Genomic DNA, 27,799 nt, shown 5'->3' on the forward strand with positions numbered 1-27,799 from the left:
GTTACGTCTTAACGCAGCACTGCTGCAGATTCAGTTGCGTAGCAGGTTAGGTTCTGTCTGTGTTTGGTGTCTCGTTACAAAGGGGAGCATGTGATGGGCAGGAGAGAGAGAAAGAGAGAGAGAGAGAGAGAGAGAAATTGAGGATGGTGGTGGGGAGGTGTGTAAAGCACAGGAAAGGACAACTATGACCACAACCTGTAGAAAGCTACTTCAAGGGCACAGAGCACACAAGCCTGAGAACGGAAGAATTTCACTGCCTCACTGACACAAACCAAAGTCACAGCTTTTCTTTGCTCCAGTGGTTTAGGCTTACTCTGCTCACAAGGTAATGTACTTCCCTGCCTTAAATTGTTTTTAGTCCTTCATGCATGTTTTTTGTTTTGGTTTGGTTTGGGTTTTTTTTTTTTTTTTTTAAATTTCTAATGATTGCTTGTTAATGTAAAGGTAAAATTCTGCTTAGGCATTAAAGTGGGAAAATTATAATTCAGTAGCAGACAAAAATCTTTAGCTATCTGCTAGATTTTGAAATGGTTGTATAGTCTTTCTTAGATTTTGCACCCATTTGTTGGTTGTGTTCTGTGTTTATATTTCCATGCCTGTCTGGAGATTGTGCACATGCTCAGCCAGGGTACTACTATATCTGGCCAGTGAACTTTGTCCCACTTGGTGACTGTTTAGTCATATGACATGGAAAAAGAAATACTAGATCTCTCCCCCCCAACCATTATATGGAATGGTTTGGGAAGTCCAGATATTTTTGTTTAGAATTACAGATGGCCATCATATTTCAGAGACAATGACTGAACTCTTTCAACCAAATAGTGTATTTACTTTTCATAGAGGCAGCTGTCAAACCTCTATCAGTGACCTAACTTATCGCATTTTGAGCAAACAACACAAACAGAGCTGCTTTCTTTGAAATAGCCGTCAGTCACATCTATGAAAGTCTCTTTTTTTCAGGTTAATTGTTGAAAGATCAGCCTCACTTATTTGAGTGACAATAGTGATTCACAATATTCAGTAAAACCAAAGCATGGCCCAATGGAAAAATTCTGCCATTAAAGTAAATAAACTGGTTCTTTTCTACTCTGCTTGAGCACTTAAAGTACTTTATTCACCCATTCACACAAGCACTTTTTGTTACATCTGATTATTTTGCCTGACATCCACACACATTCACACTCCAGTGAATGGATCAAGAGCAACTTGGGGTTCAGCATCTTGCCCAAGGATACTGTAGTATGCAGACTTTAGCAGCCAGGCATCGCACTACTAACCTTCCTATTAGTAGATGCCCTCTACCTCCCGAGCCACAGCCACCCTGTAAAACCATTTGTGTAACCCTGCAGGTCCTCTCATACTGAGTGTGATTACTATTGCAACAACACATCATCACTAGGGTAAAACTAACCTATCTCAAGACAGTCTATGGGGAGTTCAATGGCACGTGCTGAAAAATTCAGTGCTAGCGGCTTTCAGTCACAACCTTCAAACTGACTAATAATAAGTAGGTTTGATTACTAAGAGTGTGCATCATCAGGTTCTGGCAACCCCAACCTGCAGCACCCATTAAAGTCTGAATTCAAATTTATATTCACTGGGTGTTTGCTTTGGGTAACATACATTTTTTACCTAGGACCCAGTGGTTGCCAGAGGGTCCCTGATGGTCTCTATGCCTGTGTGGCCAGGACTTTAAACACCAATAGGTATGAATTTTGGACATTAAGCTCTTGGTAGGACAAAGCCTTGAGAGCTATCATTTAAAAAACTACATTTGTGGATAAACATTAAATCATTATGCTACCCTGTGGAAGTATTTTTATATTTTATTGTGTTTTTTTATGGTGTGGATTTTGCTAATAGATTTTGATTGTTGTATACTTCAGATGTTTTTTTGTTTTTTTTATTTGCATGCTTTTATTTTTTATTTATTTTGGGGGTGTTTTACTTCCTGCCAACATCTTTGAGGTTGATCTGAACGTCAAAGTGATAAAATGTTAAATAAAGCTATTTAAAACTATGTTTAATTACTGCTGTTATTTATATTGACAACATATAGGCACATTGGGAATAATATATGGGGATTCTAAATATCATGTTACTTTGGCCATCTGACCTCTTCTTCAAGGTCAAATAAGGTCAAACTTTCAAAAATGTCTATCATCTTTAAAACTCTACTTAAAATTCAACTGCCTTTGTTTGTATTGGCAACATTTAGGAACTAAAATTGGTATATGGGGATCCTAAACATCACATTATAGTTTGCATCCAAATATCATGTCACATTTGACCTCTGATCTCACTGTTACATTTCGCATCTGTCTTTCTTTCAAGCTGACCTCAAAATGTGTTATATCTCTAAGGAAAGTACTGTCAAGAGAAAGAGAATGAGCTGCCTAGTTAGTTAGATATACTGTAGTATAATATTATATAATAAGCTCAAGTTATTCATGGTCAGTTATGTACAAAGAATACCTATTATCTATTACCTCCTCCTATATAATATTTGTGTAATCAAAGTAAGCATCTGTTGTGCTACCCTTATGTGATTTTTACTGCACTACATACTTCCTAAAGTATGCTTGAAAAGAAAAAACAATCAAAATTAAAGCCGCAAGCGGCGTTTTACGGCCCTCGCTGCGTGCGCGACCGCCAAACCCAGCGCGAGCCGCAAGTGAGCCCCCGCGAACCCCCAGCGAGCCACCTACGAGCTCCGCAAATCTCCAGCCAGCCACCTGCGAGCCCCGCAAACCCCACTGCATGCCGCCTGAGAGCCGCTGCTCCTGCAACCTGCGACCTGCCTTCCCTGCGAACAACCTGCCCTGCAAACAGCCTGCAACCCACCTGCGAGCCACCTGAGATCCCCCTTCAAGCTGTCAGAGAGCCAACTGTTCTGCCAAATGTAATCCCCACTGGCAAAAGATGAAAATCTTGGCAAGGATGGACATGATAACACCGTTGAATCTATCTATTTGACTGTGGCGAAGTTTTCTACCTTTTTTCATGCATTTCAGAAAACCTAAATGTGATTCCCACTATCTAATGCTTTTGTTCCATCTGTAGGGGGCACTAGTGCACTTGTTGCTCTGAATCCACAAATCTAAATGAAGTCTTGTACAGTACATAAGGGAAAGGAAAATGCAAGCAAAGTGCAGAAAGAGTGCGTGAGTGATTGCGCAATACGTGTGAGAAGGTTGTGGTTTCTCCATAATGATGTCATCTTGACATTGGGGTGGTGGTCACGGCTGCAGCGTGCAAAATAGGGCATAGGTCTGATTGACTTTTCTGATCAGGAGTATCTGACGAACATGTAAAAAAATTTTCATGCATTTCAAAGAAACCAATGCGGTGGACCTCCATACAAAATTTCAGTTTCTTCTGCAGGGGGCGCTATTGCAGCAATCGCCATTGTTTCTCCACGTATGGATTCAGTGTAGGTGTGTTCATAAATTATTCTATTTTGGGGCAGATCGGGCAAAGCACGTGCGATTGATGGCAGGAAAGAGGACGGGAATGTTTGGTCAAACGAACGCCAAAGTCAGGGGCCTCATGTGACAAGCCCGTTGAATTGAATACGAAGCCTTCGATAACTTTGGATGCCCTATGTCTCTAGATGATGCAGAGGCATTTTGGTGTTAGCGCGTCAAATGCCCTAGGAGAAGTTCGAGCAAATATGAGGTGTCCAACAGTGCAAAATTGGCAAAAACAGAATTTCAAGCCAAGCTAGCGGATTTCCTGTGGGAATGTGGGCATGGGTCTCATTGACTTTTTTGATCGTGCTGGGGTACAGAATGTTTGTCTCGAATTGCATGCATGTATGAGAAAGTAAATTGTTGGCTCCCCATATAAACGCAACGCACATTTGCGGTGTGGTGGCGCCTGTGGCGTGCAAAATTGGGCATAGGTCTGATTGCCTTTTCTGACCAGGAGGATCAGAAGATTGTGTAAAAAAATTTTCATGCATACCAGAGAAACTAATTTTGTGGACCCCCATACAAATTTTCATTTTGTTCTGTAGGGGGCGCTATGGCATCAATCGACGTGGTTTCTGCACTTATGGATTCAGTGTAGGTGTGTTCATAAATGATTCCATTTTGGGGCAGATCGGGCAAAGCATGTGCGATTGATGGCAGGAAAGAAGACCGGAATTTTTGGTCAAACGAAGGCCAACTTCAGGGGCCTAGTGTGACAAGACCATGGAATTGAATACGAAGCCTTCGATAACTTTAGATGCCCTATGTCTCTAAATGATGCTGAGCCGTTTTGGTGTTTGTGGGTCAAATGCTGTAGGAGAAGTTCGCGCAAATACAAGGTGAGCGAAATTGCTGACTCGGCGAAAGCCAAATTTCAAGTCAACCTGGTGGATTTCCTGTGGGTCATGGAGGGGTGCCTCAAGAGGATTTATTGTTTGCCCAGACATGCTCTATGTGTGACGAGAATTTCATGACTCTAGGGCAAACTTGAATTTGGCCTCTCCCATAAGGGCACCGAAAAATGAAATTTCCAGGGGGCGCTGTGGAGCCGTGTTTTGGAGTTAGTTTGTGGCGACATTAAAATACGTAATTTTTCGCCAGACCTGACCACCATGCAAAAAATGGTGACTTTTCGTGCACATTCAGGGGGTCAAATTTGGGTTCAAAGAGAGAGAAAGTATAATTAAAGCCGCAAGCGGCGTTTTACGGCCCTCACTGCCTGCGCGACCGCCAAACCCAGCGCGAGCCGCCAGTGAGCCCCCGCGAACCCCCAGCGAGTCACCTACGAGCTCCGCAAATCTCCAGCCAGCCACCTGCGAGCCCCGCAAACCCCACTGCATGCCGCCTGAGAGCCGCTGCTCCTGCAACCTGCGACCTGCCTTCCCTGCGAACAACCTGGCCTGCAAACAGCCTGCGAGCCACCTGCGAGCCACCTGAGATCCCCCTTCAAGCTGTCAGAGAGCCACCTGTTCTGCCAAATGTAATCCCCACTGGCAAAAGATGAAAATCTGGGCAAGGACGGACATGATAACACTGTTGAATCTGTCTGTTTGACTGTTGCGAAGTTTTCTAGCTTTTTTCATGCATATCAGAAAACCTAAATGTGATTCTCACCATCTAATGCTTTTGTTCTATCTGTAGGGGGCACTAGTGCACTTGTTGCTCTGAATCCACAAATCTAAATTAAGTCTTGTCCGGTACATAAGGGAAAGGAAATTGCAAGCAAAGTGCAGAAAGAGTGCGTGAGTGATTGCGCAATACGTGTGACAAGGTTGTGGTTTCTCCATAGTGACGTCATCTTGATATTGGGGTGGTGGTCACGGCTGCAGCGTGCAAAATAGGGCATAGGTCTGATTGACTTTTCTGATCAGGAGTATCTGAAGAACATGTAAAAAAATTTTCATGCAATTCAAAGAAACTAATGCGGTGGGCCTCCATACAAAATTGCAGTTTCTTCTGTAGGGGGCGCAATTGCAGCAATCGCCATTGTTTCTCCACTTATGGATTCAGTGTAGGTGTGTTCATAAATGATTCCATTTTGGGGCAGATCGGGCAAAGCACGTGCGTTTGATGGCAGGAAAGAGGACGGGAATTTTTGGTCAAACGAACGCCAAATTCAGGGGCCTCATGTGACAAGCCCGTTGAATTGAATACGAAGCCTTCGATAACTTTGGATGCCCTATGTCTCTAGATGATGCTGAGCCATTTTGGGTTTAGTGGGTCAAATGCCCTAGGAGAAGTTCGCGCAAATACGAGGTGTCCAACAGTGCAAAATTGGCAAAAACAGAATTTCAAGCCAAGCTAGCGGATTTCCTGTGGGAATGTGGACATGGGTGTCATTGACTTTTTTGATCGTGCTGGGGTAAAGAATGTTTGTGTCGAATTGCATGCATGTCTGAGAAAGTAAATTGTTGGCTCCCCATATAAACGCAACGCACATTTGCGGTGTGGTGGCGCGTGTGGCGTGCAAAATTGGGCATAGGTCTGATTGCCTTTTCTGACCAGGAGGATCTGAGGATTGTGTACAAAAATTTTCATGCATACCAGAGAAACTAATTTTGTGGACCCCCATACAAATTTTCATTTTGTTCTGTAGGGGGCGCTATGGCATCAATCGACGTGGTTTCTGCACTTATGGATTCAGTGTAGGTGTGTTCATAAATGATTCCATTTTGGGGCAGATCGGGCAAAGCATGTGCGATTGATGGCAGGAAAGAGGACCGGAATTATTGGTCAAACGAAGGCCAACTTCAGGGGCCTAGTGTGACAAGACAATTGAAATGAATACAAAGCCTTCGATAACTTTAGATGCCCTATGTCTCTAAATGATGCTGAGCCATTTTGGTGTTTGTGGGTCAAATGCTGTAGGAGAAGTTCGCGCAAATACAAGGTGAGCGAAATTGCTGACTCGGCAAAAGCCAAATTTCAAGTGAACCTGGTGGATTTCCTGTGGGTCATGCAGGGGTGCCTCAAGAGGATTTTTTGTTTGTCCTGACATGATCTATGTGTGACGAGAATTTCATGAATCTAGGGCAAACTTGAATTTGGCCTCTCCCATAGGGGCCCGAAAAATGAAATTTCCAGGGGGCGCAGTGTAGCCGTGTTTTTGAGTTAGTTTGTGGCGACATTAAAATACGTAATTTTTCGCCAGACCTGACCACCATGCAAAAAATGGTGACTTTTCGCGCATGTTCAGGGGGTCAAAATTGGGTTCAAAGAGAGAGAAAGTATAATAATAATAATAAAGAAAAATAATAATAATTAAAGCCGCAAGCGGCGTTTTACGGCCCTCGCTGCCTGCGCGACCGCCAAACCCAGCGAGAGCCACCAGTGAGCCCCCGCGAACCCCCAGCGAGCCACCTACGAGCTCCGCAAATCTCCAGCCAGCCACCTGCGAGCCCCGCAAACCCCACTCCATGCCGCCTGAGAGCCGCTGCTCCTGCAACCGGCGACCTGCCTTCCCTGCGAACAACCTGCCCTGCAAACAGTCTGCAACCCACCTGCGAGCCACCTGAGATCCCCCTTCATGCTGTCAGAGAGCCACCTGTTCTGCCAAATGTAATCCCCACTGGCAAAAGATGAAAATCTTGGCAAGGACGGACATGATAACACTGTTGAATCTATCTATTTGACTGTCGCGAAGTTGTCTACCTTTTTTCATGCATTTCAGAAAACCTAAATGTGATTCCCACCATCTAATGCTTTTGTTCCATCTGTAGGGGGCACTAGTGCACTTGTTGCTCTGAATCCACAAATCTAAATTAAGTCTTGTCCAGTACATAAGGGAAAGGAAATGGCAAGCAAAGTGCAGAAAGAGTGCGTGAGTGATTGCGCAATACGTGTGACAAGGTTGTGGTTTCTCCATAGTGACGTCATGTTGACATTGGGGTGGTGGTCACGGCTGCAGCGTGCAAAAAAGGGCATAGGTCTGATTGACTTTTCTGATCAGGAGTATCTGAAGAACATGTAAAAAAATTTTCATGCATTTCAAAGAAAGTAATGCGGTGGACCTCCATACAAAATTGCAGTTTCTTCTGTAGGGGGCGCTATTGCAGCAATCGCCATTGTTTCTCCACTTATGGATTCAGTGTAGGTGTGTTCATAAATGATTCCATTTTGGGGCAGATCGGGCAAAGCACGAGCGATTGATGGCAGGAAAGAGGACAGAAATTTTTGGTCAAACGAACGCCAAATTCAGGGGCCTCGTGTGACAAGCCCGTTGAATTGAATACGAAGCCTTCGATAACTTTGGATGCCCTATGTCTCTAGATAATGCTGAGCCATTTTGGGTTTAGTGGGTCAAATGCCCTAGGAGAAGTTCGCGCAAATACGAGGTGTCCAACAGTGCAAAATTGGCAAAAACAGAATTTCAAGCCAAGCTAGCGGATTTCCTGTGGGAATGTGGACATGGGTCTCATTGACTTTTTTGATCGTGCTGGGGTAAAGAATGTTTGTCTCGAATTGCATGCATGTCTGAGAAAGTAAATTGTTGGCTCCCCATATAAACGCAACGCACATTTGCGGTGTGGTGGCGCGTGTGGCGTGCAAAATTGGGCATAGGTCTGATTGCCTTTTCTGACCAGGAGGATCTGAGGATTGTGTACAAAAATTGTCATGCATACCAGAGAAACTAATTTTGTGGACCCCCATACAAATTTTCATTTTGTTCTGTAGGGGGCGCTATGGCATCAATCGACGTGGTTTCTGCACTTATGGATTCAGTGTAGGTGTGTTCATAAATGATTCCATTTTGGGGCAGATCGGGCAAAGCATGTGCGATTGATGGCAGGAAAGAGGACCGGAATTATTGGTCAAACGAAGGCCAACTTCAGGGGCCTAGTGTGACAAGACAATTGAAATGAATACGAAGCCTTCGATAACTTTAGATGCCCTATGTGTCTAAATGATGCTGAGCCATTTTGGTGTTTGTGGGTCAAATGCTGTAGGAGAAGTTCGCGCAAATACAAGGTGAGCGAAATTGCTGACTCGGCAAAAGCCAAATTTCAAGTGAACCTGGTGGATTTCCTGTGGGTCATGCAGGGGTGCCTCAAGAGGATTTTTTGTTTGTCCTGACATGATCTATGTGTGACGAGAATTTCATGAATCTAGGGCAAACTTGAATTTGGCCTCTCCCATAGGGGCCCGAAAAATGAAATTTCCAGGGGGCGCAGTGTAGCCGTGTTTTTGAGTTAGTTTGTGGCGACATTAAAATACGTAATTTTTCGCCAGACCTGACCACCATGCAAAAAATGGTGACTTTTCGCGCATGTTCAGGGGGTCAAAATTGGGTTCAAAGAGAGAGAAAGTATAATAATAATAATAATTAAAGCCGCAAGCGGCGTTTTACGGCCCTCGCTGCCTGCGCGACCGCCAAACCCAGCGCGAGCCGCAAGTGAGCCCCCGCGAACCCCCAGCGAGCCACCTACGAGCTCCGCAAATCTCCAGCCAGCCACCTGCGAGCCCCGCAAACCCCACTGCATGCCGCCTGAGAGCCGCTGCTCCTGCAACCTGCGACCTGCCTTCCCTGCGAACAAACTGCCCTGCAAACAGCCTGCAACCCACCTGCGAGCCACCTGAGATCCCCCTTCAAGCTGTCAGAGAGCCACCTGTTCTGCCAAATGTAATCCCCACTGGCAAAAGATGAAAATCTTGGCAAGGATGGACATGATAACACTGTTGAATCTATCTATTTGACTGTCGCGAAGTTGTCTACCTTTTTTCATGCATTTCAGAAAACCTAAATGTGATTCCCACCATCTAATGCTTTTGTTCCATCTGTAGGGGGCACTAGTGCACTTGTTGCTCTGAATCCACAAATCTAAATTAAGTCTTGTCCAGTACATAAGGGAAAGGAAATGGCAAGCAAAGTGCAGAAAGAGTGCGTGAGTGATTGCGCAATACGTGTGACAAGGTAGTGGTTTCTCCATAGTGACGTCATGTTGACATTGGGGTGGTGGTCACGGCTGCAGCGTGCAAAAAAGGGCATAGGTCTGATTGACTTTTCTGATCAGGAGTATCTGAAGAACATGTAAAAAAATTTTCATGCATTTCAAAGAAAGTAATGCGGTGGACCTCCATACAAAATTGCAGTTTCTTCTGTAGGGGGCGCTATTGCAGCAATCGCCATTGTTTCTCCACTTATGGATTCAGTGTAGGTGTGTTCATAAATGATTCCATTTTGGGGCAGATCGGGCAAAGCACGTGCGATTGATGGCAGGAAAGAGGACAGAAATTTTTGGTCAAACGAACGCCAAATTCAGGGGCCTCGTGTGACAAGCCCGTTGAATTGAATACGAAGCCTTCGATAACTTTGGATGCCCCATGTCTCTAGATAAAGCTAAGCCATTTTGGGTTTAGTGGGTCAAATGCCCTAGGAGAAGTTCGCGCAAATACGAGGTGTCCAACAGTGCAAAATTGGCAAAAACAGAATTTCAAGCCAAGCTAGCGGATTTCCTGTGGGAATGTGGACATGGGTGTCATTGACTTTTTTGATCGTGCTGGGGTAAAGAATGTTTGTCTCGAATTGCATGCATGTCTGAGAAAGTAAATTGTTGGCTCCCCATATAAACGCAACGCACATTTGCGGTGTGGTGGCGCGTGTGGCGTGCAAAATTGGGCATAGGTCTGATTGCCTTTTCTGACCAGGAGGATCTGAGGATTGTGTACAAAAATTTTCATGCATACCAGAGAAACTAATTTTGTGGACCCCCATACAAATTTTCATTTTGTTCTGTAGGGGGCGCTATGGCATCAGTCGACGTGGTTTCTGCACTTATGGATTCAGTGTAGGTGTGTTCATAAATGATTCCATTTTGGGGCAGATCGGGCAAAGCATGTGCGATTGATGGCAGGAAAGAGGACCGGAATTATTGGTCAAACGAAGGCCAACTTCAGGGGCCTAGTGTGACAAGACAATTGAAATGAATACGAAGCCTTCGATAACTTTAGATGCCCTATGTCTCTAAATGATGCTGAGCCATTTTGGTGTTTGTGGGTCAAATGCTGTAGGAGAAGTTCGCGCAAATACAAGGTGAGCGAAATTGCTGACTCGGCAAAAGCCAAATTTCAAGTGAACCTGGTGGATTTCCTGTGGGTCATGCAGGGGTGCCTCAAGAGGATTTTTTGTTTGTCCTGACATGATCTATGTGTGACGAGAATTTCATGAATCTAGGGCAAACTTGAATTTGGCCTCTCCCATAGGGGCCCGAAAAATGAAATTTCCAGGGGGCGCAGTGTAGCCGTGTTTTTGAGTTAGTTTGTGGCGACATTAAAATACGTAATTTTTCGCCAGACCTGACCACCATGCAAAAAATGGTGACTTTTCGCGCATGTTCAGGGGGTCAAAATTGGGTTCAAAGAGAGAGAAAGTATAATAATAATAAAGAAAAATAATAATAAAGAATAATGGAGAATTCGAGCAAAAACAATTAGGCGTTTTCCCAGTCACCCCGACGCATACCTTTTCGGAAACGTCTCGACCTGACCCACGTCCCTATGAGGTCAGGGGTCACTGGCGACCGCGTCCCATGCGACCGTGGGGATTTTAACGCATTTTGGGGTATGTGGCATAGTGAATCCAATAGGCTCCTCGCCGAGACTTCGTCGGCTCGGGCCTAATTAAAGCCGCAAGCGGCGTTTTACGGCCCTCGCTGCCTGCGCGACCGCCAAACCCAGCGAGAGCCGCCAGTGAGCCCCCGCGAACCCCCAGCGAGCCACCTACGAGCTCCGCAAATCTCCAGCCAGCCACCTGCGAACCCCGCAAACCCCACTGCATGCCGCCTGAGAGCCGCTGCTCCTGCAACCGGCGACCTGCCTTCCCTGCGAACAACCTGCCCTGCAAACAGTCTGCAACCCACCTGCGAGCCACCTGAGATCCCCCTTCAAGCTGTCAGAGAGCCACCTGTTCTGCCAAATGTAATCCCCACTGGCAAAAGATGAAAATCTTGGCAAGGACGGACATGATAACACTGTTGAATCTATCTATTTGACTGTTGCGAAGTTTTCTACCTTTTTTCATGCATTTCAGAAAACCTAAATGTGATTCCCACCATCTAATGCTTTTGTTCCATCTGTAGGGGGCACTAGTGCACTTGTTGGTCTGAATCCACAAATCTAAATTAAGTCTTGTCCAGTACATAAGGGAAAGGAAATTGCAAGCAAAGTGCAGAAAGAGTGCGTGAGTGATTGCGCAATACGTGTGACAAGGTTGTGGTTTCTCCATAGTGACGTCATCTTGACATTGGGGTGGTGGTCACGGCTGCAGTGTGCAAAATAGGGCATAGGTCTGATTGAAATGCATGAAAATTTTTTTACATGTTCTTCAGATACTCCTGATCAGAAAAGTCAAAGAAAGTAATGCGGTGGACCTCCATACAAAATTGCAGTGTCTTCTGCAGGGGGCGCTATTGCAGCAATCGCCATTGTTTCTCCACTTATGGATTCAGTGTAGGTGTGTTCATAAATGATTCCATTTTGGGGCAGATCGGGCAAAGCACGTGCGATTGATGGCAGGAAAGAGGACCGGAATTTTTGGTCAAACGAACGCCAAATTCAGGGGCCTCATGTGACAAGCCCGTTGAATTGAATACGAAGCCTTCGATAACTTTGGATGCCCTATGTCTCTAGATGATGCAGAGCCATTTTGGTGTTAGCGCGTCAAATGCCCTAGGAGAAGTTCGAGCAAATATGAGGTGTCCAACAGTGCAAAATTGGCAAAAACAGAATTTCAAGCCAAGCTAGCGGATTTCCTGTGGGAATGTGGGCATGGGTCTCATTGACTTTTTTGATCGTGCTGGGGTACAGAATGTTTGTCTCGAATTGCATGCATTTCTGAGAAAGTAAATTGTTGGCTCCCCATATAAACGCAACGCACATTTGCGGTGTGGTGGCGCGTGTGGCGTGCAAAATTGGGCATAGGTCTGATTGCCTTTTCTGACCAGGAGGATCTGAAGATGGTGTAAAAAAATTTTCATGCATACCAGAGAAACTAATTGTGTGGACCCCCATACAAATTTTCATTTTGTTCTGTAGGGGGCGCTATTGCATCAATCGACATGGTTTCTGCACTTATGGATTCAGTGTAGGTGTGTTCATAAATGATTCCATTTTGGGGCAGATCGGGCAAAACATGTGCGATTGATGGCAGGAAAGAGGACGGGAATTTTTGGTCAAACGAAGGCCAAATTCAGGGGCCTCGTGTGACAAGCCCGTTGAATTGAATACGAAGCCTTCGATAACTTTGGATGCCCCATGTCTCTAGATAATGCTGAGCCATTTTGGGTTTAGTGGGTCAAATGCCCTAGGAGAAGTTCGCGCAAATACGAGGTGTCCAACAGTGCAAAATTGGCAAAAACAGAATTTCAAGCCAAGCTAGCGGATTTCCTGTGGGAATGTGGACATGGGTGTCATTGACTTTTTTGATCGTGCTGGGGTAAAGAATGTTGGTCTCGAATTGCATGCATGTCTGAGAAAGTAAATTGTTGGCTCCCCATATAAACGCAACGCACATTTGCGGTGTGGTGGCGCGTGTGGCGTGCAAAATTGGGCATAGGTCTGATTGCCTTTTCTGACCAGGAGGATCTGAAGATGGTGCAAAAAAATTTTCATGCATACCAGAGAAACTAATTTTGTGGACCCCCATACAAATTTTCATTTTGTTCTGTAGGGGGCGCTATTGCATCAATCGACATGGTTTCTGCACTTATGGATTCAGTGTAGGTGTGTTCATAAATGATTCCATTTTGGGGCAGATCGGGCAAAACATGTGCGATTGATGGCAGGAAAGAGGACGGGAATTTTTGGTCAAACGAAGGCCAACTTCAGGGGCCTAGTGTGACAAGACCATTGAATTGAATACGAAGCCTTCGATAACTTTAGATGCCCTATGTCTCTAAATGATGCTGAGCCATTTTGGTGTTTGTGGGTCAAATGCTCTAGGAGAAGTTCGCGCAAATACAAGGTGAGCGAAATTGCTGACTCGGCGAAAGCCAAATTTCAAGTCAACCTGGTGGATTTCCTGTGGGTCATGGAGGGGTGCCTCAAGAGGATTTATTGTTTGTCCAGACATGCTCTATGTGTGACGAGAATTTCATGACTCTAGGGCAAACTTGAATTTGGCCTCTCCCATAGGGCCCCGAAAAATGAAATTTCCAGGGGGTGCTGTGGAGCCGTGTTTTGGAGTTAGTTTGTGGCGACATTAAAATACGTAATTTTTCGCCAGACCTGACCACCATGCAAAAAATGGTGACTTTTCGCGCATGTTCAGGGGGTCAAATTTAGGTTCAAAGAGAGAGAAAGTATAATAATAATAATAAAGAAAAATAATAATTAAAGCCGCAAGCGGCGTTTTACGGCCCTCGCTGCCTGCGCGACCGCCAAACCCAGCGCGAGCCGAAAGTGAGCCCCCGCGAACCCCCAGCGAGCCACCTACGAGCTCCGCAAATCTCCAGCCAGCCACCTGCGAGCCCCGCAAACCCCACTGCATGCCGCCTGAGAGCCGCTGCTCCTGCAACCTGCGACCTGCCTTCCCTGCGAACAACCTGCCCTGCAAACAGCCTGCAACCCACCTGCGAGCCACCTAAGATCCCCCTTCAAGCTGTCAGAGAGCCACCTGTTCTGCCAAATGTAATCCCCACTGGCAAAAGATGAAAATCTTGGCAAGGATGGACATGATAACACTGTTGAATCTATCTATTTGACTGTTGCGAAGTTTTCTACCTTTTTTCATGCATTTCAGAAAACCTAAATGTGATTCCCACCATCTAATGCTTTTGTTCCATCTGTAGGGGGCACTAGTGCACTTGTTGGTCTGAATCCACAAATCTAAATTAAGTCTTGTCCAGTACATAAGGGAAAGGAAATTGCAAGCAAAGTGCAGAAAGAGTGCGTGAGTGATTGCGCAATACGTGTGACAAGGTAGTGGTTTCTCCATAGTGACGTCATCTTGACATTGGGGTGGTGGTCACGGCTGCAGCGTGCAAAATAGGGCATAGGTCTGATTGACTTTTCTGATCAGGAGTATCTGAAGACCATGTAAAAAATTTTCATGCATTTCAAAGAAACTAATGCGGTGGACCTCCATACAAAATTGCAGTTTCTTCTGCAGGGGGCGCTATTGCAGCAATCGCCATTGTTTCTCCACTTATGGATTCAGTGTAGGTGTGTTCATAAATGATTCCATTTTGGGGCAGATCGGGCAAAGCACGTGCGATTGATGGCAGGAAAGAGGGCCGGAATTTTTGGTCAAACGAACACCAAATTCAGGGGGCTCATGTGACAAGCCCGTTGAATTGAATACGAAGCCTTCGATAACTTCGGATGCCCTATGTCTCTAGATGATGCAGAGCCATTTTGGTGTTAGCGCGTCAAATGCCCTAGGAGAAGTTCGAGCAAATATGAGGTGTCCAACAGTGCAAAATTGGCAAAAACAGAATTTCAAGGCAAGCTAGCGGATTTCCTGTGGGAATGTGGGCATGGGTGTCATTGACTTTTTTGATCGTGCTGGGGTACAGAATGTTTGTCTGGAATTGCATGCATTTCCGAGAAAGTAAATTGTTGGCTCCCCATATAAACGCAACGCACATTTGCGCTGTGGTGGCGCGTGTGGCGTGCAAAATTGGGCATAGGTCTGATTGCCTTTTCTGACCAGGAGGATCTGAAGATGGTGTAAAAAAATTTTCATGCATACCAGAGAAACTAATTTTGTGGACCCCCATACAAATTTTCATTTTGTTCTGTAGGGGGCGCTATGGCATCAATCGACGTGGTTTCTGCACTTATGGATTCAGTGTAGGTGTGTTCATAAATGATTCCATTTTGGGGCAGATCGGGCAAAACATGTGCGATTGATGGCAGGAAAGAGGACCGGAATTTTTGGTCAAACGAAGGCCAACTTCAGGGGCCTAGTGTGACAAGACCACTGAATTGAATACGAAGCCTTCGATAACTTTAGATGCCCTATGTCTCTAAATGATGCTGAGCCATTTTGGTGTTTGTGGGTCAAATGCTCTAGGAGAAGTTCGCGCAAATACAAGGTGAGCGAAATTGCTGACTCGGCAAAAGCCAAATTTCAAGTGAACCTGGTGGATTTCCTGTGGGTCATGGAGGGGTGCCTCAAGAGGATTTATTGTTTGTCCAGACATGCTCTATGTGTGACGAGAATTTCATGACTCTAGGGCAAACTTGAATTTGGCCTCTCCCATAAGGGCCCCGAAAAATGAAATTTCCAGGGGGCGCTGTGGAGCCGTGTTTTGGAGTTAGTTTGTGGCGACATTAAAATACGTAATTTTTCGCCAGAACTGACCACCATGCAAAAAATGGTGACTTTTCGCGCATGATCAGGGGGTCAAATTTAGGTTCAAAGAGAGAGAAAGTATAATAATAATAAAGAAAAATAATAATAAAGAATAATGGAGAATTCGAGCAAAAACAATTAGGCGTTTTCCCAGTCACCCCGACGCATACCTTTTCGGAAACGTCTCGACCTGACCCACGTCCCTATGAGGTCGGGGGTCACTGGCGACCGCGTCCCATGCGACCGTGGGGATTTTAACGCATTTTGGGGTATGTGGCATAGTGAATCCAATAGGCTCCTCGCCGAGACTTCGTCGGCTCGGGCCTAATAATAATAATTAAAGCCGCAAGCGGCGTTTTACGGCCCTCGCTGCCTGCGCGACCGCCAAACCCAGCGAGAGCCGCCAGTGAGCCCCCGCGAACCCCCAGCGAGCCACCTACGAGCTCCGCAAATCTCCAGCCAGCCACCTGCGAGCCCCGCAAACCCCACTCCATGCCGCCTGAGAGCCGCTGCTCCTGCAACCGGCGACCTGCCTTCCCTGCGAACAACCTGCCCTGCAAACAGCCTGCAACCCACCTGCGAGCCACCTGAGATCCCCCTTCAAGCTGTCAGAGAGCCACCTGTTCTGCCAAATGTAATCCCCACTGGCAAAAGATGAAAATCTTGGCAAGGACGGACATGATAACACTGTTGAATCTATCTATTTGACTGTTGCGAAGTTTTCTACCTTTTTTCATGCATTTCAGAAAACCTAAATGTGATTCCCACCATCTAATGCTTTTGTTCCATCTGTAGGGGGCACTAGTGCACTTGTTGGTCTGAATCCACAAATCTAAATTAAGTCTTGTCCAGTACATAAGGGAAAGGAAATTGCAAGCAAAGTGCAGAAAGAGTGCGTGAGTGATTGCGCAATACGTGTGACAAGGTTGTGGTTTCTCCATAGTGACGTCATCTTGACATTGGGGTGGTGGTCACGGCTGCAGCGTGCAAAATAGGGCATAGGTCTGATTGAAATGCATGAAAATTTTTTTACATGTTCTTCAGATACTCCTGATCAGAAAAGTCAAAGAAAGTAATGCGGTGGACCTCCATACAAAATTGCAGTGTCTTCTGTAGGGGGCGCTATTGCAGCAATCGCCATTGTTTCTCCACTTATGGATTCAGTGTAGGTGTGTTCATAAATGATTCCATTTTGGGGCAGATCGGGCAAAGCACGTGCGATTGATGGCAGGAAAGAGGACCGGAATTTTTGGTCAAACGAACGCCAAATTCAGGGGCCTCATGTGACAAGCCCGTTGAATTGAATACGAAGCCTTCGATAACTTTGGATGCCCTATGTCTCTAGATGATGCAGAGCCATTTTGGTGTTAGCGCGTCAAATGCCCTAGGAGAAGTTCGAGCAAATATGAGGTGTCCAACAGTGCAAAATTGGCAAAAACAGAATTTCAAGCCAAGCTAGCGGATTTCCTGTGGGAATGTGGGCATGGGTCTCATTGACTTTTTTGATCGTGCTGGGGTACAGAATGTTTGTCTCGAATTGCATGCATTTCTGAGAAAGTAAATTGTTGGCTCCCCATATAAACGCAACGCACATTTGCGGTGTGGTGGCGCGTGTGGCGTGCAAAATTGGGCATAGGTCTGATTGCCTTTTCTGACCAGGAGGATCTGAAGATGGTGTAAAAAAATTTTCATGCATACCAGAGAAACTAATTTTGTGGACCCCCATACAAATTTTCATTTTGTTCTGTAGGGGGCGCTATTGCATCAATCGACATGGTTTCTGCACTTATGGATTCAGTGTAGGTGTGTTCATAAATGATTCCATTTTGGGGCAGATCGGGCAAAACATGTGCGATTGATGGCAGGAAAGAGGACCGGAATTTTTGGTCAAACGAAGGCCAACTTGAGGGGCCTAGTGTGACAAGACCATTGAATTGAATACGAAGCCTTCGATAACTTTAGATGCCCTATGTCTCTAAATGATGCTGAGCCATTTTGGTGTTTGTGGGTCAAATGCTCTAGGAGAAGTTCGCGCAAATACAAGGTGAGCGAAATTGCTGACTCGGCGAAAGCCAAATTTCAAGTCAACCTGGTGGATTTCCTGTGGGTCATGGAGGGGTGCCTCAAGAGGATTTATTGTTTGTCCAGACATGCTCTATGTGTGACGAGAATTTCATGACTCTAGGGCAAACTTGAATTTGGCCTCTCCCATAAGGGCCCCGAAAAATGAAATTTCCAGGGGGCGCTGTGGAGCCGTGTTTTGGAGTTAGTTTGTGGCGACATTAAAATACGTAATTTTTCGCCAGACCTGACCACCATGCAAAAAATGGTGACTTTTCGCGCATGTTCAGGGGGTCAAAATTGGGTTCAAAGAGAGAGAAAGTATAATAATAATAAAGAAAAATAATAATAATAATTAAAGCCGCAAGCGGCGTTTTACGGCCCTCGCTGCGTGCGCGACCGCCAAACCCAGCGCGAGCCGCCAGTGAGCCCCCGCGAACCCCCAGCGAGCCACCTACGAGCTCCGCAAATCTCCAGCCAGCCACCTGCGAGCCCCGCAAACCCCACTGCATGCCGCCTGAGAGCCGCTGCTCCTGCAACCTGCGACCTGCCTTCCCTGCGAACAACCTGCCCTGCAAACAGCCTGCAACCCACCTGCGAGCCACCTGAGATCCCCCTTCAAGCTGTCAGAGAGCCACCTGTTCTGCCAAATGTAATCCCCACTGGCAAAAGATGAAAATCTTGGCAAGGATGGACATGATAACACTGTTGAATCTATCTATTTGACTGTCGCGAAGTTGTCTACCTTTTTTCATGCATTTCAGAAAACCTAAATGTGATTCCCACCATCTAATGCTTTTGTTCCATCTGTAGGGGGCACTAGTGCACTTGTTGCTCTGAATCCACAAATCTAAATTAAGTCTTGTCCAGTACATAAGGGAAAGGAAATGGCAAGCAAAGTGCAGAAAGAGTGCGTGAGTGATTGTGCAATACGTGTGACAAGGTTGTGGTTTCTCCATAGTGACGTCATCTTGCCATTGGGGTGGTGGTCACGGCTGCAGCGTGCAAAATAGGGCATAGGTCTGATTGCCTTTTCTGACCAGGAGGATCTGAAGATTGTGTAAAAAAATTTTCATGCATACCAGAGAAACTAATTTTGTGGACCCCCATACAAATTTTCATTTTGTTCTGTAGGGGGCGCTATGGCATCAATCGACGTGGTTTCTGCACTTATGGATTCAGTGTAGGTGTGTTCATAAATGATTCCATTTTGGGGCAGATCGGGCAAAGCATGTGCGATTGATGGCAGGAAAGAGGACGGGAATTTTTGGTCAAACGAACGCCAAATTCAGGGGCCTCATGTGACAAGCCCGTTGAATTGAATACGAAGCCTTCGATAACTTTGGATGCCCTATGTCTGTAGATGATGCAGAGCCATTTTGGTGTTAGTGCGTCAAATGCCCTAGGAGAAGTTCGAGCAAATATGAGGTGTCCAACAGTGCAAAATTGGCAAAAACAGAATTTCAAGCCAAGCTAGCGGATTTCCTGTGGGAATGTGGGTATGGGTCTCATTGAGTTTTTTGATCGTGCTGGGGTACAGAATGTTTGTCTCGAATTGCATGCATGTCTGAGAAAGTAAATTGTTGGCTCCCCATATAAACGCAACGCACATTTGCGGTGTGGTGGCGCGTGTGGCGTGCAAAATTGGGCATAGGTCTGATAGGCTTTTCTGACCAGGAGTATCTGAAGAACATGTAAAAAAATTTTCATGCATACCAGAGAAACTAATTTTGTGGACCCCCATACAAATTTTCATTTTGTTCTGTAGGGGGCGCTATGGCATCAATCGACGTGGTTTCTGCACTTATGGATTCAGTGTAGGTGTGTTCATAAATGATTCCATTTTGGGGCAGATCGGGCAAAGGATGTGCGATTGATGGCAGGAAAGAGGACCGGAATTATTGGTCAAACGAAGGCCAACTTCAGGGGCCTAGTGTGACAAGACAATTGAAATGAATACGAAGCCTTCGATAACTTTAGATGCCCTATGTCTCTAAATGATGCTGAGCCATTTTGGTGTTTGTGGGTCAAATGCTGTAGGAGAAGTTCGCGCAAATACAAGGTGAGCGAAATTGCTGACTCGGCAAAAGTCAAATTTCAAGTGAACCTGGTGGATTTCCTGTGGGTCATGCAGGGGTGCCTCAAGAGGATTTTTTGTTTGTCCTGACATGATCTATGTGTGACGAGAATTTCATGAATCTAGGGCAAACTTGAATTTGGCCTCTCCCATAGGGGCCCGAAAAATGAAATTTCCAGGGGGCGCAGTGTAGCCGTGTTTTTGAGTTAGTTTGTGGCGACATTAAAATACGTAATTTTTCGCCAGACCTGACCACCATGCAAAAAATGGTGACTTTTCGCGCATGTTCAGGGGGTCAAAATTGGGTTCAAAGAGAGAGAAAGTATAATAATAATAAAGAAAAATAATAATAAAGAATAATGGAGAATTCGAGCAAAAACAATTAGGCGTTTTCCCAGTCACCCCGACGCATACCTTTTCGGAAACGTCTCGACCTGACCCACGTCCCTATGAGGTCGGGGGTCACTGGCGACCGCGTCCCATGCGACCGTGGGGATTTTAACGCATTTTGGGGTATGTGGCATAGTGAATCCAATAGGCTCCTCGCCGAGACTTCGTCGGCTCGGGCCTAATAATAATAATAATAAAGAATAATGGAGAATTCGAGCAAAAACAATTAGGCGTTTTCCCAGTCACCCCGACGCATACCTTTTCGGAAACGTCTCGTCCTGACCCACGTCCCTATGAGGTCAGGGGTCACTGGCGACCGCGTCCCATGCGACCGTGGGGATTTTAACGCATTTTGGGGTATGTGGCATAGTGAATCCAATAGGCTCCTCGCCGAGACTTCGTCGGCTCGGGCCTAATAATAATAATAAAGAATAATGGAGAATTCGAGCAAAAACAATTAGGCGTTTTCCCAGTCACCCCGACGCATACCTTTTCGGAAACGTCTCGACCTGACCCACGTCCCTATGAGGTCGGGGGTCACTGGCGACCGCGTCCCATGCGACCGTGGGGATTTTAACGCATTTTGGGGTATGTGGCATAGTGAATCCAATAGGCTCCTCGCCGAGACTTCGTCGGCTCGGGCCTAATAAAGAATAATGGAGAATTCGAGCAAAAACAATTAGGCGTTTTCCCAGTCACCCCAACGCATACCTTTTCGGAAACGTCTCGACCTGACCCACGTCCCTATGAGGTCAGGGCTCACTGGCGACCGCGTCCCATGCGACCGTGGGGATTTTAACGCATTTTGGGGTATGTGGCATAGTGAATCCAATAGGCTCCTCGCCGAGACTTCGTCGGCTCGGGCCTAATAATAATAAAGAAAAATAATAATAATAATAAAGAATAATGGAGAATTCGAGCAAAAACAATTAGGCGTTTTCCCAGTCACCCCGACGCATACCTTTTCGGAAACGTCTCGACCTGACCCACGTCCCTATGAGGTCAGGGGTCACTGGCGACCGCGTCCCATGCGACCGTGGGGATTTTAACGCATTTTGGGGTATGTGGCATAGTGAATCCAATAGGCTCCTCGCCGAGACTTCGTCGGCTCGGGCCTAATTAATATACACAAAACACAAAACTATTCCCTTAAAAGTAAGTACTGCCCAGAGAGTGAGCTGCCTTAGTGGAGGCTTGTGCTCTTAGAGTGCTACTTGTTCTGACATGACATTATGGACATCATTGTATTCAAAAACCTAATAGCTTCTCGTTGCTGATCATATTAGCAGAACACAGAGATGGCTGAGGCACACCAGGCAGTAGGCTTCCAGTTCACTGTGCGGCCAGATGGTGTAGACTTTAAACTGAGTCGAGAAGTCATCAAAAACATCTACCTATCAGGAGTGACAGCATGGAAGAAGAAAGCCATTCGGTTCAAGGTACAAAAGCTGGCACTTCAGATTTAGCTTGTTTTTATGTGAAGTCACTCAGTGAAATTAAAAACAAGCTTTCACATAACGTATTTGAGAGTTCTAACTGCTGGCTGTGCACTTTCTTTCATAATGTCCATACTGAAAAGTGTATCCGTGCCAATGAATGCTGATATTTTATATTTGCAGAATGGTATACTGGCAGGAGTCTACCCTGCCAGTCCATCCAGTTGGCTGATTGTCGTGATTGCCATGATGAGTTCTTTATATATCCACATAGACCCCTCACTAGGAATGATGGATGTCATCAAGGAAAATCTACCATACCGGTCAGTAATCCCACAAAGCCCAGTTTTTAAGTATTTCACTGGACCTTTAGTGTTTACTGGACAAGCTATACAGTGAGTCATTTCTCTATTTCACTGATTTTTATATATGCAGTTAATGACAAAGGCAGTGTTTTGTTTTTTCTGTGCAGAGATCATGTCTCAGTGCAGACACGAGCGGTGGTGAGTGCCATCCTGTTTGCCACGGGACTGTGGCTGTTCCTCATCTACCTCTTGAGATACACTCTCAAAGCTCTGTTGTCCTATCATGGATGGATTTTTGAATCCCATGGAAAAATGAGCACATCAACCAAAGTGTGGCTGGTATATTCATCTCCCTTTCCTTCACTGTATGAATCTTGTACTGTTTCTGTCTTTTTAGCTCTAATGCAGTAGAGAGGATATCTTCATCGTTTTTTTTTTTGTTGTTGTTGTTTTTTGCTTGTTTTTCTGGTTGTTGTTACCAGTGCCTGGTAAAGATGTTCTCTGGACGCAGACCATTGCTCTACAGTTTCCAGGCCTCCTTACCCAGACTCCCTGTGCCCAGTGTGGATGACACAGTTCACGGGGTATGCAGTTACACAGTTATGGCCTTCCATGACCAGAAACACATAAAATAAAAACATGGTCATTATAAGTATGTGAATTTTTCATACAAAAAAAAAAATTTTTTCATTTTGTGTTTTGTTTGTTTGTTCCATCAATTCCCAAAACTAAACTCAAACCTAACTAAATCTACATCGCCCAAAGGTCTTGTCAGTCATTCAGTAAATGATTACTTGCCAGACCAAACAAACAGAGGTATAAAAAATACTCCCTCTACTGCTCCAGCAGCCCTCTTGCACCTTGCTTAGTTCAGTAGTTTTACTGGGAAAAACTTAGCCTGTCCTCTTGCAGGAAACTTTCTTGGATGTTAGATGTCTCCCAAGTTTTCTGGCGTTGCAGTTTAACTGATCTATTATATGACATCTGCGTCTACATAACACTTCTCCCTTTTATTGACAGCATTCAATATTGTTTTCACAGTACCTTGAGTCAGTTCGGCCTCTGCTGGACAATGAACAGTACAATAAAATGGAGATTTTGGCCAATGATTTTAAAGAAACCGAGGCAGCCCAGCTGCAGAGATACCTAATCTTGAAATCATGGTGGGCAACAAATTATGTGAGTAATATTTACATGTAATGCAATCTTGTAACTGAAATTCACTTGAATTGTGATGTTACACAATAAAAACCTGTTATTTTCTCTAGGTAAGTGACTGGTGGGAGGAGTACATTTACCTCAGGGGCAGGAGCCCTATCATGGTCAATAGTAACTTCTATATAATGGTATGTTAGACTGTCAATTAGATCAATTTTGTATTAGTAGTGGAATTGATGCAGTAATTTATTTTTATAAAATTATAAGAGCACAAATCTTATTTAGCAAATGGGAAAGTATTAAAACATTAACTAAAAAATGTAATCCTTAAATTTTGTAATAAGTGTGTATTATTTATACATGTTCTCTGTCTGTTTTTGACACTTTGATATGTTTGGTCTTTCCATTTATTTTGTGAAGGACCTCCTGTACATGACTCCAACACACCGTCAGGCTGCAAGGGCAGGAAATGTGGTCCATGCCATGTTGCAATACAGACGCAAACTGGAACGTGGTGAACATGCACCGGTACAGCTTGCCCTTACAATGGACCTTTTTCTTTTTTGTGTGTTTTTCCTACGTGGGTAAACGCATGATGATTTTTATTTAATTTTTTCTTCTTAGTTAAGGGCTTTAGGAACAGTTCCTATGTGTTCCACTCAAATGGAGAGGATGTTCAACACCACTCGCATCCCTGGCATTGAAACAGGTGAGCAACTGTGTAGAAGTACTGTGCTGTACTGTTAGAAGGCTGAATTGACACTAAGTCATAGATAAGACACTTCTTGCTGTTCATCCATCCATCCATCCATCCATCCATCCATTTTCTTCCCCTTATCATTTTAAGGGTTGCCTGTGGGTGAAAGGCTTAGATTAAGTTATTTGGACTAAAGTGGGGGCATGAGCATCTTGCTTTCAGTCATTTTCAGTGTAACATAAATTAAATCTAATCTTTTACTGTTTTAACAATCCTTACAGATATTGTGCAGCACCTGACTGATCGTAAACACCTGGTTGTATTCCACAAGGGTCGGTTCTTTCAGGTGTGGCTTTACACTGGAGGGCGCCACCTCTTGCCCAGTGAACTTGAGACACAGTTTCAAAGGATCCTCAATGATACATCAGAACCCCAACCAGGAGAACTCAAACTAGCTGCCCTGACAGCAGGACACAGGTATATACAAAACACACACACACACACACACACAGTAAGCAGGATAACTGTTCACTTCCAGTAGAAAAGGGAACTGGTCTAATGCTCTCCTTTAGGGTCCCATGGGCTCTGGCTCGGATAAAATATTTTAACCGGGGAGTAAACAAAGTATCCCTGGATGCCATTGAGTCAGCTGCCTTCTTCCTGACACTGGATGATGAGCCACAGGGTTACGATCCTGCAAGGAGCAATTCACTTGATAGTTACGCCAAGTCCCTGCTGCATGGAAAATGTTATGACAGGTAGGCAAAGAAAGGCTCAGCTTTTTATTGACTTTAAGCAAATTAGTTCCCTAAAAAAATATATTTTTTCTTTCTTCGCAGGTGGTTTGACAAATCCTTTACCTTGATCTCTTATCCAAATGGAAAAATGGGTGTAAATGTTGAACATTCTTGGTCTGATGCACCAATTGTAGGACACATGTGGGAGGTAGGAAACGTGTTCTGAATGAATCCTAAAAAAAAAAAGATTAAAAAAATCCCAAAAATTCCTTCAGCTGTAATTTTCTCTTTTTAGTATGTTCTTGCAACAGACTGTTTCCATCTTGGTTACACTGAGGAGGGACACTGTAAAGGGGATGTGAACAAGAACCTGCCTTATCCCACTCGATTACAGTGGCATATTCCAAATGAGGTGTAGTAGAGATTAATGTCATTTATTTCTTCTATCCAGTGAGGTTTGTTTTGATTTAATGGATTCTTCGTATGTTAGAGCTGTACACAAACTAATTAGGATATTGTTTTGCCCTCTCTAAGTGCCAAGATGTCATTGAGACATCATACCTCTTGGCCAAGCATATAGCTGATGATGTGGACTTCCATGGCCATCTGTTTACTGAGTTTGGGAAAGGCCTAATCAAGAAGTGCAGGACAAGCCCTGATGCCTTTATTCAGCTGGCCCTGCAGCTGGCCCAGTTTAGGGTAGACCTGCCATATTTCACTGAATCACTGACATTTCTTTAACTGCATCACCGGCCACCATTAACTCATAGGAAACTACCTCCTTCATAGGACCAGAGGGTGTTCTGTCTGACGTACGAGTCATCGATGACTCGCATGTTCAGAGATGGGCGGACAGAGACGGTACGCTCCTGCACTTCTGAGGCAGTTGCATTTGTCAGAGCCATGGAGGACGCTGGTGAGACGGTAGGCAAAACAAGCAACCATATTCACAAAAAAAAAAAAAAAAGGTTCATGAAAACATCATCCAGTTGCTCGCCATCTTTGTAGAAGCAGAATCACAGATGAAAAGCACTTTAATGGAGAAGGTTTTTTTTGTTTTTTGTTTTTTTATTTTTTAGAATAAACACTTTGGACCTAATGTGGTTTAACTGCCTCACAAATTTAGTCACATGATGTCCATGTACACAATTTCAGATTTTCTGAAAGGTCACGTTGTTAAAGGCCATGATGTTCTGCCCATAACATGGTGACCAAGACCTAGATATAATGTGTCTCTGTGTCTCAGTGCCCTGGACTTTAAACTCTTGGATGTTCTGGCAGGGTTAAGCTGACACGTTTCTTTATTGTTAAATATAGTTATCTAAGAATTATTTAAATGTAGTTTGCATTCAGTTATTTATGAAAACTAGAAATTAAATTGTTTACCTGTTGTTTATGTGATCAGAATGCCCAGAGACTTGCTCTGTTTCGGAAAGCAGCAGAAAAACATCAAAACATGTATCGTCTGGCCATGACGGGTTCTGGGATTGATCGTCACCTTTTCTGTCTCTATATAGTATCTAAATACCTTGGTGTCGACTCACCATTTCTTAAGAAGGTGAGAATCATCTCTATCGCTCTCTCTTTTATTTTTTTTATTGATTTCTGTTTTGTAACACCATTCTAACCTGCCCTTTTCCAGACTAAATTCACTGTCTTTGCCAAAGGTGCTTTCAGAGCCCTGGAAGTTGTCCACCAGCCAGACTCCACAACAGCAGCTCAATTTAGTTGACATCAACAAGTTCCCTAAATATGTGGGTGCTGGAGGTGGATTTGGCCCTGTGAGTTCATCTGCTGTAGTATAAAGATGTGTAGAAAGTTACAGTCATACCATTCTTACCTGCTAGCCTGATCAGGTAGTGCTAAGTGAAGTATAACATCATCTCTTTTATATCCCCAGGTTGCTGATGATGGTTATGGTGTGTCTTATATCATTGTTGGGGAAAACCTCATCACATTCCACATCTCCAGCAAGTTCTCCAGTCCTGACACAGTAAGAGCAAATAAAAGAGAACATTACCTACTAGAAATCCAAATCTTTTTGTTTTGATCTCTCTGATTACTGCCTTTCTGTGTGACCTGCAGGACTCATATCGGTTTGGTCAGCAAATTCGACAGGCCATGCTTGACATCCAAGCTCTTTTCAAGCCTGAAAATGATAAGATAGGAGAGAATGCAAAGTATATCCATCTGGAAAATGGGAAGAAGCACATATAACAGACAGTGTGGGAGGGTATGTTGGATTTGGAGCACGTACAACCTGTGACTCAGTCTTCATTCATAAAAGTAAAACAAGGTTCTGGGGACAGGTTAGGCTACTCTGGTGAGTCACAGAACAGGAGCTGGGCATTCCTCTCAGATAAAAACAACAGTTGTGACACCTCTGTGTTTTTCCTATTTATACTGTATTTCTCAGAGATGCTTTGGTGTTGGTGGGGTAAATAAAGGATATTTTTGAAAATAGTTCCTCATATACACATACCAGAAGGACTGTATATAAATCTGTAAAAAAATAAATAAATCTGTATTTATTCATGATCTTATGAAAGCTGTAAATTTATCTGCCAAAAATAATGTGTTTATGTATTTACAGATCACATGATTCATTATATACAAATATTTAATAATTTGCTGCTCATTTTAAGGTGGTTGTCATTTGTGATTAAAAATATAACTAAATATGACTTCTGTGACACTACTGTGTAAGAGTAGAAAACTCCTGTTTGAAATGTGTGCGTATGTCAAAACTTTGGACAGTGTGTCCAAACTTTTGACTGGTACTGTACACACTACTCAAAAAAATTAAAGGACCACTTTGAAAACAAATCAGATCTCAAAGGGAAAAAATTATGCTGGACATAGCCATACCCACTAGAGGACATCAAGCCCTCAGGCCACCCTCATAAATCTGTTTATGTCAGAGACATTCACGCAAGTGGCCTGCTGGAGGTCATTTTGTAGGGCTCTGGCAGTGCTCATCCTGTTCGTCCTTGAACAAAGGAGCAGATACCGGTCCTGCTGATGGGTTAAGAACCTTCTACAACTCTGTCCACCTCTGCTACAGTAATTGCCTGCCCCCTGGAATGTCCTCAGTGCTCTTTAGACTGTGCTGGGAGACACAGTGAACCTTCTGGCAATGGATTGGTGTGCCATCGTGGAGGAGTTAAACGACT

The 27,799-nt window shown here is 44.5% G+C and overlaps 1 protein-coding gene across 4 annotated transcripts; it reads left to right on the forward strand.

Annotated features, from left to right (window-relative positions):
- cpt1b (carnitine palmitoyltransferase 1B (muscle)) lies at positions 1–27,164 on the forward strand. Of its 4 annotated transcripts, XM_030730819.1 has the most exons (20): positions 1–325; positions 1,637–1,706; positions 21,580–21,732; positions 21,913–22,052; positions 22,202–22,373; positions 22,517–22,618; positions 23,076–23,213; positions 23,303–23,380; positions 23,613–23,720; positions 23,817–23,901; positions 24,171–24,366; positions 24,462–24,647; positions 24,729–24,834; positions 24,922–25,038; positions 25,161–25,325; positions 25,416–25,550; positions 26,032–26,184; positions 26,294–26,407; positions 26,527–26,619; positions 26,712–27,164. In XM_030730819.1, exons 3-20 carry the CDS (start codon positions 21,592–21,594, stop codon positions 26,841–26,843), a joined length of 2,361 nt encoding a protein of 786 aa, XP_030586679.1. In that variant the 5' UTR covers positions 1–325; positions 1,637–1,706; positions 21,580–21,591; the 3' UTR covers positions 26,844–27,164. The 4 variants fall into 4 exon arrangements, with proteins under 4 accessions (XP_030586679.1, XP_030586680.1, XP_030586681.1 ...); XM_030730820.1 differs by lacking the exon at positions 1,637–1,706; XM_030730821.1 differs by lacking the exon at positions 1,637–1,706 and having other exon boundaries at positions 21,583–21,732.
- The last annotated feature ends 635 nt before the right edge of the window (positions 27,165–27,799 follow it).

Source organism: Archocentrus centrarchus, chromosome 6, assembly GCF_007364275.1.
Source record: "Archocentrus centrarchus isolate MPI-CPG fArcCen1 chromosome 6, fArcCen1, whole genome shotgun sequence".
NCBI classification, from domain to species: domain Eukaryota; kingdom Metazoa; phylum Chordata; class Actinopteri; order Cichliformes; family Cichlidae; genus Archocentrus; species Archocentrus centrarchus.

Coding starts and splice junctions, on each gene's coding strand:
- cpt1b (XM_030730819.1), top strand. CDS start 21,592: ATGGCTGAGGCACACCAGGCAGTAGGCTTCCAGTTCACTGTGCGGCCA. Junction 25,551..26,031: donor TGGAGGACGCTGGTGAGACG/GTAGGCAAAACA, acceptor TTATGTGATCAG/AATGCCCAGAGACTTGCTCT. Junction 26,185..26,293: donor ACTCACCATTTCTTAAGAAG/GTGAGAATCATC, acceptor TCTTTGCCAAAG/GTGCTTTCAGAGCCCTGGAA.